The following is a 14,157-nucleotide window of genomic DNA, read 5'->3' as shown; positions in this document are numbered from 1 at the left end:
GGGACCACTGTGATTGGCTGTGACAGTGGTCACATGATCGGGGAGATGACCGGCTCCTGATCATTACTACCCTGTTTCCCCCAAATATAAGACCTAGCGTGATTGTCTGTGATGGCTGCAATATAAGCCCTACACCCCCAAATAAGCCCTACCCTGAAAATAAGACCTACAAGGACTAGGGCTTATTTGGGGGGTAGGGCTTATATTGCAGCCATCACCGACAATCACGCTAGGTCTTATTTTCGGGGAAACAGGGTAGATACCGAGAGATTTTCTTTGACAGCTTGCTCTCAGCACAGAAAGCTCTGCTGCCCCGTGGATGCGCATGCAAAGTCCGCCCTTCTCCTGCCACCACTCATATACTTAACATGGGCAGAAAAAAGGTTAAATATCCCTTTAAAAGCTTATTGTTTGAAAAGTGCAAAAAAAAAAAAAAAAAAAATACTTGTTGATCCTATCAGAAATCTTGCAAGGTGATACATTGTTTCTTATCATACCTCTAAAAAAAAACTACAGAACACCCCCACATGTTACGGAGATTAGGAGAGGGGGAGATATTTTGTAATCCTAGCAGGCTTTCTGCCCTAGGGCGATGACAGGAAGTGCGTCACTGGCAGGATCACCAGCTGAAAACAAAGGGGAAAAAAAAAGCCAATAGATGAAAAAGGACTGCAACGTAATACATTTCTGTTCTTGGATTTAGATGGATTTTAACTTTTGGATTTGACCTCCAGCCCCATTACAGCAAACAGCTTTCTGCTGCACTATAAAGTATTAAATTAAAGTATTAAAACCTCTGTGTTCCCTCTAACCTCCTCCACCCCCATCACAAAAAAAAAATCACCTTTTCCCGGCACATATCCTTTACCCCTAAAATTTACCTTCCTAGTACACATCATATCCTCCTCACTTCAAATCCCTCCCCCATCCTAGCACAAATCTTCTTTCCCTCCCCCCCTCCCCCCCAAAAAATTTTTTACCCCTCCTAGAGCAGTACTTACCCCCTACCGAACCCCAAACATAAATCCCTCCCCCCCCCAAGTTTCTTGTGGCACCTCCCACCTCACATGATACCACAGTGCCCAGGGCAGCTGTCCCTCCTGCCCACCCTGAGGCAGCAGTAAAGTTGCCACCTCATCCCATTAAACCCGAACACATATGAATTACACGGGTTCTGTGGCTGATTAAGGTGGTAATTTAACTCACTTGGTGCCTCAGAACCCGTGTAATTCATATGTGTTCGGGTTTAATGGGGTGAGTTGGCAACCCTGGGGACAGCGGTTATGCCACCGACTTACCCGGAACATAGGAAAGGAATGGATGAAGGAGCTGCATAGTCCGGAAGTGATTAAATCAGCTGCTGAAAGTGCTTAAAAACTGAGTGTATAATATTACCCCCAACCCCTTCCCGCCCGCCATGTAGCAGAATGACGGCCGGACTGGGCACCACACGGCGATCGTTGGTGTGGTGTGTATCAGTCTGACACACCGCATCTCCGATCCCTGTAAAGAGCCTGGCGTAGGCTCTTTACCATGTGATCAGCTGTGTCCAATCACAGCTGATCATATGGTAACTAGGAAGTGCCGTTGATCGGCTTTTCCTCTACTCGCACTGACAAGGCATGAGTAGAAGAGAGCCGATCGGCTGCTCTCCTGACAGGGGGGGTCTACGTTGATATCAGTGCAGACCCCTCAAGGGTGCCCACTAGAGACCACCAGGGATGCCCACTAGAGACCACCCAAATTCCCACTAGAGACCACCAGGGATGCCCACTAGAGCCCACCAGGGATGCCAATCAGTGCCCATTGAAATGCCAATCTGTGCCCATCAGTGATTGCCTGTCAGTGCCTCCTAATCAGTACTGCCTATCATGCCATCTATCAGTGCCCATCAGTGCTGCCCATCAATGCCCATTAGTGCCACCTATCAGTGCCCTTCAGTGCCGCCTATCAGTGCCCACCAGTGCCACCAAATGAGTGCCCATCAGTGCCGCCTATGAGTGCCCATCAGTCCCATTTGTGAGTTCTGCATATCAGTGCCCATCAGTGTCGCCTCATCAGTGCCCATCAGTGAAGGAGAAAACCTATTTATTTACAAAGTTTTATAACAGAAAGAAAAACTTTTTTTTTTTTTTCAAAATTTTCAGGCTTTTTTTATTTGTAGCACAAAAAATAAAAACCCCATTGTTGATCAAATACCACCAAAAGAAAGCTTTATTTGTGGGGGGAAAAATGATAAAAATTTTGTTTGCGTACAGCGTTGTATGACCGCGCAATTGTCATTCAAAATGCGACAGTGCTGAAAAGCTGAAAATAGGTCTGGGCCGGAAGGGGGTGAAAAGTGCCCGGTATTGAAGTGGTTAAAGTAGAACTACAGACTCCCATTAAAAAGAAATATGTGCTTCCCAACTTAAGTGCCTATAAACCTAGTCTTCCTGAAATGTCAAATACCTGTTGATCCTGCCACTGAAGTCCATCTAATGCAGCTTCCTGTGATAGGGTGACAACAATGCTGCTCCGCTCCTGAATTCAGAGTGGAGTTGCCACTTTCAGGTGGTGCCTGTTCGCACTCCAGTCGGATGATCAGCAGTGTGACCAGGGCTGCTGTTAGAAATCACAGGGTCCCATACAGCCAACCTGAGGGCCCCCCCCCCCCCTCCTTTTTTTTTTTTTTTTTTTACATTCTTTTATTTTTTTTTACTCCTTTTTTTTTTAATTCTTTTGTTGGGGAAGCCTTTGGTGACATATCAGGGTCTACACAGAAGATTCCACAGTCCCTTTCTCTGCAGCCTCAGCTGCACTGGACAGGGAATGAATGGTAAGCGCTCTGAGGCTCCCTGTTCACAAACGAAAGCATAGTGAGCACAGTTTACTATACTTCAGTAATGAATGGACACGGGGGGGGGGGGGTGATCTGAGCCAATCCCTCACTGTGTTCATTCAGGAAAGGAAGGGGCTTGAAAATAGGACATAATTACCGCACACCCTCCCCACTCTCCATCCTTAAACTCCCCCCGGTGTGCCTTCAGCAGCTGCTGGTGGCAGAGGAGAGGAGGGAAGCTGACACAGCTGCAGGGGAGAGGGGGGCACACAGGAAGGTCCGGACAGCAGGGGGGTGGGGATGCAGATATCAATCCCCCTGCAGCTAGAGGGAAAAAAAAAAGTAGGAGAAGCTGGCAAAGCTGCAGAGGGAGCCTCAAGAGTTGGCAATAAGGCAGGACAGCCGTCGCTCCTCCTGCTCAGCAGGCCCTCCCTTTGAACTGATGAGGCCTGGGCCCGGTACAGGAGGGCCGGCTGTACTGCCTTATCAGTGGCCCTGATTGTGACTGCTGAGTTCTCTAGCTTGTCAATCACCTCTTTTGCCACACCCAGTCCCTCCCACTGCTTTGTGGATTGACAGCACTGCCTCTGTTGCTGGACCCTTCTCACTGTGAGCTGCAGTGTCTGGGAGGGGGGGGGTGTGAGACACAAATGAAGGAGGATTTAAAGGTAAAGAAAGTTATATGTTAATTTTATGATACCTGGACATCACATAGTAAATGGATTTGGGACGTTTAGTTGCACTTTATAGAGCAGCAGAAGACCTTCCTATACAATTCATATTGTAGAGCCGTATATACGTCTTCTACTTGCATACTGTTGGATCAGATGACGGAGCGTTAGCGTAGACAGGTGCAATTCGTTTTGTTGCGAATTCGTTTTTTAACGAATTCCGACAAATTTATTCAATCGGAAAGATCCGAATTAACGAAAACACGTTTAACGAAATCTGTAAATTCGTAAAAATTCGTAAATTGCAAAAAATTTGTGAATTGGTAAAAAAAATTTGTATATTCGCAAATTCGAAAAATGTGTAAAATCATAAAAAAAATTTGTATATTCGCAAATTCGAAACATTTGTAAATTCGTAAAAATTCGTAGATTTGAAAGTTCGAAAAAATTTGAAAATTTGGAAATTCGGAAATCCGAAAACTCGAAAATTGGAAAATCTGAATTAACTAACTAATAATAGCTTAACTATTACTAACTATTAAATGATAGTTATTGGAATGTATCCAACGTTACGAATTTTACAAATTTACGAATTATCTGAAATAACGAAGATAACGAAATAACGAATGCCACATCAAAAAAACGGAATGGAATTAATTAATAATAAATAATAAAATTTTTTTTAAATCATTTCCATTTTTATTTATTATTATTAATTCGTTCCGTTCCATTTTTTTAGATGCTGCATTCGTTAGTTCGGATAATTCGTAACTTTGGATAAATTCGTATTCGTTAAGTTCACTAACAGCCAAATTTGAAAGGAAATTCCGATACCTATCATTTAATAGTTAGCAAAAGTTACTATTATTAGGTAGTTATTATTTCAGATTCTCGAATTTCGAATGTACGAATTTACAAATTTTTTTCAAAATATACAAATTTTTTCGAATTTGCGAAATTTTTCTATGTCACGTATTTACGAATTTACGATTTTTATCAAATTTACGAATTGCGATCGAAACGAAAAAAAGAAAAACCAAAAACGAATGAAACGAAAACGAACACATTTTTCGGCAGTGCACATGTCTACTAGAGATGACATGAACCCATCCAGATGGGGAAAGGGGTGTCAGATATCTACTTTATATGGAGAATGCTGGATATTAACCAAAGCCGTGTCCCCCCAGGTCGGTGTATAAAGAGAGAGCTTGTGTGCAACGGTGAGCCTGACTGCCGGGACGGGTCTGATGAGAAAGACTGCGAGGAAGAGGAGCGCGAAAACTTCTGCAAAGACCTTTACCCGATTCCTGGTGCGGAGCGAGCCGCTAAAGGGTAAGGAGGGCTTAAAGAGGACCAGTCATGACTAGGCAGAAAAGGTGGTTGCCTTGGCGCTTCAGCAGGGGGGGGGGGGGGGTACAAAGTGCAGGACTCACAGCTTATGTCGCTGAAGTAGTTCAAAGCCTATGGGGGGAGGGGTGCTTTTCAGCCTTTTTGCCTTGGGTGCTAAAGGACCTTGCCACGCCAATGGAAATAACTGGACCAATGCAAATATCTAAATATTTAAGTCTCAATTTGCAAAACTAACATACTAGGATACAGTGGTAAAGAGATTTCCAAAAAAAAAGTGACAGCTATTTTTTTTTTAAATCAGGTAAGTGCCAGCAATTTTTTTTAAATCAGGTAAGTGCCAGCTATTATTTTTTTAAATCAGGTGACAGCTATTTTTAATGCACTTAAAAGTGGCATTTTTGCTGTCCAGTGTGCATGAGGCATAAGCCAGACCCCAAAATGTAACCCATTCCTTAAACTAAACTCTAAAATGAAACTTTATCTGTAAACCTGTCCCTAACATTCCACCTGCCACTTAACCTAAGACTCACCCTACTGATCCCTGAACCTAAAGCTAACCTCTAATCTAATCCTTAGTGCTCATTGGACAGCAGTTCCGGGAGAAGGTCATCTAGAACCTAGGGCGAACATGCCAAACTGCACCCCCCCCCTCCCAACCCCCAAGATGTATGAGCATTATGTGTCAGCAAAAAAAAACCCCTTCTTCTTCTTCAAAAAAAAAAATGAGCACTAATCTGCATGCTTACCCCCTAAGCAAAATCCACCCTCCTTCCAGTACAAATTCACCCCCTGCTGAAACACCCCCACCCAGCACAAATCTTTACCCCCCTCATCCCCCAGATCCCCCTAGCACAAATGCTCCCCCCCCCCAGGAAAAAATCAACTCACCTAGCGCAAATACTCTATCCCTCAAATTGTCCTTCCTAGTACACAACCTCTCCCTCCCCCCCCCCTACTCCAACTCCCCCCTGCCAGCGCAAATTCCCCCAACCCCTCCTTCTAGCACAAATCCCCTCCACCCAAATTTCCCCTCCCAGAATACATATTCATCCCTACTAGCACAAATCCCACCCAAAAAAAAATTCCAGTCCTAGAACAGTTCCCCTCCCCCTCTACCATATCACATCTTCTAGCACACCCACCCCTCCCGAATCCCCCCTTCTAGTCCTCTTCCCCCTCCCAATACAAATTCCCCTAAATTGTCACTCCTAGCACACACCCTCAAATTCCCCCTTCTAGAACAATTCATACCCCCTGAAAAATCCCCCTTTGAACAAAAATCTCCTCTTCCCCCAATCGCCTCACGGCTACTTTAGCTCCTCCTTTTCCTCTCATCAACATGCATACATTTTTAAATAGAGGGGTGCGCTCATTCCATCAGTGTAAGTATTCAAAACACACCATCAAACCTATACAGCCCACCACCACTAATGTAAAAAATGATAAACCCTAAATATTAGTGAAACGCACAAATAGTGCACATGTGATGAGCTATTCAGGTGAAAAAAGTCCCATAAAATTCTGAATCTGGAATCCTTTCTTTGACACCTTGCTCAAATACGTGCAACTGGGTGCTCCAATTCAGTGACATAAGAACAGCACCGCAACTTCCAGGTGAATTGCCCGCTCACCTTCAGGGAAGACCCCTTGGGTCCAATCACGCCTCTGGTATTGTGGACTTTAGTGTTCTTGAAAGGCAACACTGCTGTGTCTTTTGGTCCTTTGTATCTCCTCAAGTACACTCAAAAGAGCTTCCTGGAAGTTACTCAGAATAAAAAGAAAGCTTTCATTGCGCAAAATTACTTTTTATAAAACTACTTTTATTGGGCTAAAAATGCCCACTCACATAGCAGTCTTGTTGTAAAGTGTATAACATCACAAAGCTATTACCAAGCTCACCTCCTCACAAGCTCCTTCTGGGTTTACCAAGACACCGGAAGTGACGTCACCGGCTCCGCCCAACACGATGCGTCACTGGCAGCTGCATGATTGGTGCCCCTGTGTGCGCCATCAGATAGCAGTTAGCAGCCTTGGGCTCCTTTTCCCTTGAAGAAGTCACGTGACCAGTGACGCAACACGTCGGGTGGAGCCGGTGATGTCACTTCTGGTGTCTCGTAAACCCGGAAGGAGCGGTGAGGAGGCAAAATTGTTGATAGCTTTGTGATGTTATACACTTTGAAAGAAGACTATGTGAGTGGGCATTTTTAGCACAATAAAAGTATTTTTAATTATAAAATGGTGCAGCTGTTCTAGTTTCACAAAATATTATTTTGACATAGCAATGTTCTAGTATTGTTATATTTTTTATAATATTTCTAAATAGAACCTTTGGTACCGTTTGATCTTTACGAAGCTACAAGCCACACAAACTGTATTGTTATTTCCTCCCTCTCATCACTCTGTAGGTTCAACATCCTGACCCAAGAGGAGGTCCAGCAGGTTCTGGATCACAATTATTTTGATGGCCAGTGTGAATACGTCTATAATGGAGACTGGAGGGAGCTGAGATATGACCCGACCTGTGAGGAGATGTACTACGCCACTGATGAGAAGTATTTCCGAAAACCCTACAACTATCACCTCTACCAGTTCTTGGTAAGGAAACCTCTCTTGCTATGAGATGGGATCATTGCCTTCAGGCTAAGGATACAAGGCCAGATCTAGGGAAGGAGCTACTGCAGGTAGCTGGTCAAGAATCCAAGGGGAGAATTCACAGCTAGTAGTAGTAAATCACATTCTGCTGGACTTGTTCTACAATTTTGAACTTTCAACACTACAGAAAAAGTCTAGTTAAAGGGGATTAATCACTATTAGTATGCCAACATTACTAAACCTTTCGAACATGGAGGAACCCTTGAAGAATGCCAAGTATGGATATTTTTACAATGTTACAGTGTTCCTGCTTGCACCACTGTAACTATTTATATATCATACCTGTGGAATCCCTCTAGAATAGCCATTCTCAACCAGGGTTCCATGGAACCCTAGGGTTCTTCCATAGGTTGCTAGGGGTTCTCTGAGTTGTGGTTTATTGACCTTCTATTTGATGGTGCCTGCAGAATTCTGGGACCAAGGCCATTCAGCAAAGCCAATAGGATGACAGCAAATGTTCTTTTCAACTGTCTTTAATCATTTCAATACCGGGCACTTTCACCCCCTTCCTGCTCAGACCAGTTTTCATCTTTCAGCGCTGTCACACTTTGAATGACAATTGTACAGTCATGCAACACTGTACCCAAATGAAATTTTTATAATTGTTTTGAGACAGATAGAGCTTTCTTTTGGTGGTATTTAATCACCACTGGGGTTTTTATTTTTTTGCTAAACAAATGAAAAAAGACCAGAAATTTTGAAAAAAAAATGTTTTTCTTAAGTTTCTGTATTAAAATTTTGCAAATAAGTAATTTTTCACCTTCACTGATGTGTCTTGATGAGGCTGCACTGATGGTCACTGATGACGCTGCACTGATAGGCCAGCACTGATGAGGTCGCACTGATGGGCACTGATGAGGTCGCACTGATGGGCACTGATGAGGTCGCACTGATGGGCACTGATGAGGTCGCACTGATGGGCACTGATGAGACTGCACTGATGACTGATGGGCATTGATGAGGCTGCACTGATGGGCACTGATGACGCTGCACTGATAGGCCCGCACTGATGGGCACTGATGAGACTGCACTGATGGGCACTGATGAGACTGCACTGATGGGCACTGATGAGACTGCACTGATGGGCACTGATGAGACTGCACTGATGGGCACTGATGAGACTGCACTGATGACTGATGGGCACTGATGAGGCTGCACTGATGGGCACTGATGAGGCTGCACTGATGGGCACTGATGAGGCTGCACTGATGGGCACTGATGACGCTGCACTGATGGGCACTGATGACGCTGCACTGATGGGCACTGATGACGCTGCACTGATGAGGCGGCACTGATGAGACTGCACTGATGGGACTGGTCTGATAATCAGGGCACTGATTATAATGTAAACCATGCACTCACTGTGCCCTCACTGTGCCCTGTCAGACTTGATGGTTATGGACTCTCCTCCTCCCACACAGAGACAGCGCGTGAGGAAAGGAATGCCGATAACCGGCAAGTCTGTTCACATGTGACCAGCTGTGATGGACCCTTTACCAAGATCAGTGATCGTCAAAAAAGCAAGCCCAGTGCATGGCCCAGGGGGTGTGCAGGAGGCTCCTACGTGGGAAGATGTCCATGGATGTCCTCAGAACTGGAGAGCCGCACTGTAGCCGCCTTTCGGCTACAGCACGGTAGGGAAATAGATAAGGGGATAGCATACACACAGTATGTATGTGTGTGTGTGTGTGTATATATATATATATATATATATATATATATATATATATATATATATATATATATATATATATATGTATATATATATATATATATATGTGTCTTGTCACCTTTTTTCAGCCTTTTGCTTGTTCCACTGAGAGTCTCATTACTTTCCTTCCCATGTTAGTTTTTCTTATATCTGATCGTATGACTCTTCCCGCCATTGTACGTAATCTACTGAGCATCTTGTGACTCTTCAGTTCCACCTCTGCTGCTGGATTTGCTCACAACTGTCCACACCCAGCCAAGCAAGACAAACAGCTATGAATCTGTGCTTTATGGCAGAGCCCTCTTACTTTGGGTCTCTAAATGCCTCATAGTACATGTAGAATTGTTATGAGCCATGTGGATTCTTCTTGAATCTCGGTGATCTTTGTGTATTTCTTTCCAGATCTGTGCAGTAATCCCGTGTGAGACTTCCTGTAATAAAGACCGCTCACTGCTGCTCTCTCCTTGTGCAGGGTGACTGGTCTGGTCTCCGCCCCCCTCCTGTCGTTTTCTGCAGGCAGCCTGTAGTGGGTGGAGCCTGCTGGGCTCCTCCCACAGTTCTGCTCTTCTGTACAGTCTATGTACAGCATAATAATATTGTCACTGCCACTTTTACAAGGAAATAACTGAGTTTCCAAAAGCATCTAGTGCACACCAAAGTGGGTTTCTATCTTTTTTTGGATTTTGAGAAATGTATGAAAAATGATTTAATTTTAATCTGGAATTTAGTTTTTAATTAAATGTCAATTTACCCCCCCACACCCCAGACTCGAGGCAACAGCGACATGTCCTTTGAACTCTACGAGGATGCTAAAGATGTCCTTAGGGCCATTAATCAAGAAAGTTCTTCTGGTGGTGGATTCACTTTCGGCATTCGCCCGGCTGGATCTCCGGCTGGTTTTACCTTTGGCCTCAATTTTGACAGCAAAAGCGAGTTCAGGAAGAATATATCGTCTTATACAGCAAAGGTGAAGTGTTCTTTGAAAAAAGTTATCTTTTATCTCTTCGCAAAAGTTTTAATAAGTGTTCTGGGGATTAACCTCGTTTTGGTCTAATGATCAATGATTTTATACAAGATTGACTTCATAGATAGAGATAGATAGATAGCTAGATAGATACTGTAGATAGATAGATGCTATAGATAGTGTAGATAGATACTGTAGATAGATAAATAGTGTAGATAGATAGACACTGTAGATAGAGATACTGTAGATAGATACTGTAGATAAATATTGTAGATATATACTGTAGATAGATATTGTATATAGATAGTTACTGTAGATAGATATTGTAGATAGATAGAGATATTGTAGATAGATAGGTAGATAGAGATATTGTAGATAGATAGGTAGATAGAGATACTGTAGATAGATAGGTAGATAGAGATACTGTAGATAAATATTGTAGATAGATAGATACTAGAGCTGCACGATTCTGGCTAAAATGAGAATCCCGATTTTTTTTGCTTAGAGGATAGATCACGATTCTCTCACGATTCTCGCGGCGTAACATCATCTTTCACATTAAAACAGAAAAAATTGTGCTAACTTTACTGTTTCGTTTTTTTTTTTTTTTTTTATTTATTGAAGTGTATTTTTTCCCAAAAAATTGCATTTGAAAGACCACTGGGCAAATACAGTGTGACATAAAATATTGCAGCAATTGCCATTTTATTCCCTAGGGTCTCTGCTAAAAAAAAAAATATATATATATATATATATATATATATATATATATATATATATATATATATATATATATATATATATATATATATATATATATATATATATATATATATATATATATATATTATATAGAGATTATATATAATCTCTAATGTTTGGGGGTGCCAAGTAATTTTTTTTTAGCAAAAAATATTGATTTTAACTTAAGAAAGAAGTGTCAGAAAAAGATTTAGACTTTAAGTGGTTAAACTTCCTGCATTTACACGTTGTTTAAAGCTTGGCAGATTATTTGCTTACACAGAGAAGTTTATCCCTTTGATCTAAGAAGGAAGTTAGATACAATGTTTCAAGTTCTAAACTTGGCAGACTGCCTGGATGTTTTCTTTTGACAGCTGAGTGAGCAGATAATCTCTCCACTTGTTTATATGAAAGAATCGGCAAACTCAGCAGGAGAGATGGTCAGGGGAGGTGAATCGAGATCACGATTTTTTAACGATTAATTGTGCAGCTCTAATAGATACTGTAGATAGATAGATACTGTAGATATATACTATAGATAGATAGAAAAGATAGAGATACTGTAGATAGATACTGTAGATAAATATTGTAGATGGATAGATAGATACTGTATATAGATAGATACTGTATATAGATAGATACTGTAGATAGATAGATAGATAGATAGATAGAAAAGATAGAGCTACTGTAGATGGATAGATAGAGATACTGTAGATAAATATTATAGATAGATAGAATTTTTTTGTCATTGTATACATACAGAAAAATGTATCTGGATACGCTTTACAGCAGCAATAAAACACTTCTCAACAAAACCACACATGCATACTCCTAACACATATCTATTTAATATAACAAAATATAAAATGTTATTTTAAAAAAAAATCAAATTCTGCATAAAATTCCTAAAACGCTGTACCTGATGGGCTTATGGACAATATAGCCTTAGGGAAAAAAAACTATACTTTAAGCGATTAGTGTGCGTTTTAAGTGTCCTATATCTTTTTCCTGATGGCAATCGGACAAACACACTGTAACTTGGGTGGGTTGGATCAGTACTAATTAGGGATGAGCCGATGTTCGAGGCAAACTCTTTGTTTTTTTTTTTTCTATTTTTCGGGTCCGTGATCGACGATGGATTTACATCGTGGGACACTTTTTTTTTTTTTACCACTTCAATACCGGGCATTTTCACCCCCTTCCCGCCCAGGCCAATTTTCAGTTTTCAGCGCTGTCGCAATTTGAATGACAATTGCGCGGTCATGCAACACTGTACCCAAATGAAAATTTTTCCCCCACAAATAGAGATTTCTTTTGGTGGTATTTGACCATCTCTGCGGTTTTTATTTTTTGCGCTATAAACAAAAGAAGAGCGACAAGTGTAAAAAAAAAAAAACGCAATGGGGTTGATTTACTAAAGGCAAATAGACTGTGCACTTCGCAAAGGGCAGTTGCTCCAGAACTTAGTAAATAAGGTAAAGCGTCACTTTGCAAAGAATATCCAATCACAGGCAAGGAAAATGAAAAAAAAATGTTTTTTTTGCACATGATTGGATGATGGATGTCAGCAGAGCTTCCCCTCATTTACTAAGCTCTGGAGCAACCGCACTTGCAAAGTGCACAGTCTTTTGCCTTTGGTAAATCAACCTAATTATTTTTTACTTTTTGCTATAATAAATATCCCAATTTTTTTTTTTTTTAAAACACATTTTTTTTCTCAGTTTAGGCTAATATGTTTTCTTCTACATATTTTTGGTAAAAAAACAAAAAAAAAAAAAACACAATAAGCGTATATTGATTGGTTTGCGCAAAAGTTATAGTGTCTACAATACTGGGGATAGTTTTATGGCATTTTTATAATTTTTAAAAAATTTTATTTTTACTAGTAATGGCGGCGATTTTTATTGTGACTGCGACATTGCGGCAGACATATCGGACTCTTTTGACACCATTTTGGGACCATTAACATTTATACAGCGGTCAGTGCTATAAAAATTGATTACTGTATAAATATCACTGGCAGGGAAGGGGTTAACACTAGGAGGCGATCAAGGGGTTAACTGTGTATCCTAGGGAGTGATTCTAACTGTAGGGGGAGGGGATTCACAAGGGGAGGAGACCGATCGGTGTTCCTCTGTACACAGAACATACGATCGGTCTCCTCTCACCTAACAGGACGTGGATCTATGTGTTCACACACACAGATCCATGTCCTGGCTCTGTTTACCAGGCAATCGCGGGTGCCCGGCGGACATCGCGGCCGCCGGGCACGCGCATCGGCTCCCGCACGCACCCTCCCAGATGGCCAGGAAGCCCAGGACATCATAGGACGCCCTCGCCCAGGATGGGAGATCCCTCCTGCCAATGTCATATGACTATAGGCGGTACTGAATTAATTAGTAAAGGAATTGTCAAAAACTGTCTCCTGTCATTTTTATTTTTTTGCCACTTTTTTTGGTGAAAGGGTAGGGGTACAATGTACCCGATACACATTTACATAGGGGGGGGCGGGATCTGGGGGCCAGATTCTGATAATCATAGGGTTGTGGGGATGAGGCCCTTGTCCCCATCAACATGGGGGAAAAAAGGTGCTTTGGGGGCAACCCCAAAACACCCTCCCCCATGCTGAGGGCATGTGGCCTGGTACGGTTCGGGAGTGGGGACACTCTCTCTCTCAATCCCCACACCCCTATTTCCTTTGGCCTGCCAGGTTGCGTGTTCGGATAAGGGTCTGGTATTTTTTTTTTTAATTAAGGCGCAGGTATGGTATGGGGGGCTTGGTATGGACTGGGGGGGGGGGGGAACCCACGCCATTTTTTTCATTGATTTTTATCTATATTGCCGGAACCCAGCAACACATTACAGCCACAAGCAATTTTAAATTACATTTTTTTCCTTTTGAAATTTCATTTTGCTGTGGTATTGTTATTAACATGGGGAAAGATATTTTGCGCTTCACCCCTCGTTCCCGTCCTCACCAGCCACGCGAACGGGAACGAGGGGTGAAGCGCAAGCTGCACGCGGAGGTCGCATATTACACACAGGCGGACCATGCAATAGTTCAACACCCGTCCTTAACTGCTGGATTAGCTTCGTGCCGGCTCGAGGGCACTTTTAAATGTGAGTGTGCACTTTTCTTTGGATTTTACATAATAAAAAGTTTTAAACGCATTGCGCAATGATCGTTTTGTCCATATACTTTCATATGAGGAACATTAAAGTCCAAGTATAGCCGGTGAGGAGTGTT

The 14,157-nt window shown here is 42.2% G+C and overlaps 1 protein-coding gene across 1 annotated transcript in view; it reads left to right on the top strand.

Moving 5' to 3' along the window:
- The window catches only part of C8A (complement C8 alpha chain), a 43,434-nt gene that overhangs the window by 16,914 nt on the left and 12,363 nt on the right, over positions 1–14,157 (top strand). Inside the window, exons 4-6 of the mRNA XM_073593882.1 lie at positions 4,680–4,824; positions 7,248–7,437; positions 9,972–10,172. Coding sequence (XP_073449983.1) covers positions 4,680–4,824; positions 7,248–7,437; positions 9,972–10,172 — 536 coding nt within the window. The remainder of the gene's footprint in view (positions 1–4,679; positions 4,825–7,247; positions 7,438–9,971; positions 10,173–14,157) is intronic.

This window comes from Aquarana catesbeiana, linkage group LG07, assembly GCF_042186555.1.
Source record: "Aquarana catesbeiana isolate 2022-GZ linkage group LG07, ASM4218655v1, whole genome shotgun sequence".
Taxonomy (NCBI): Eukaryota; Metazoa; Chordata; class Amphibia; order Anura; family Ranidae; genus Aquarana; species Aquarana catesbeiana.
The sequence above is the reverse complement of the archived record's forward strand: the minus strand, read 5'-3'. Positions and strand labels throughout refer to the sequence as shown.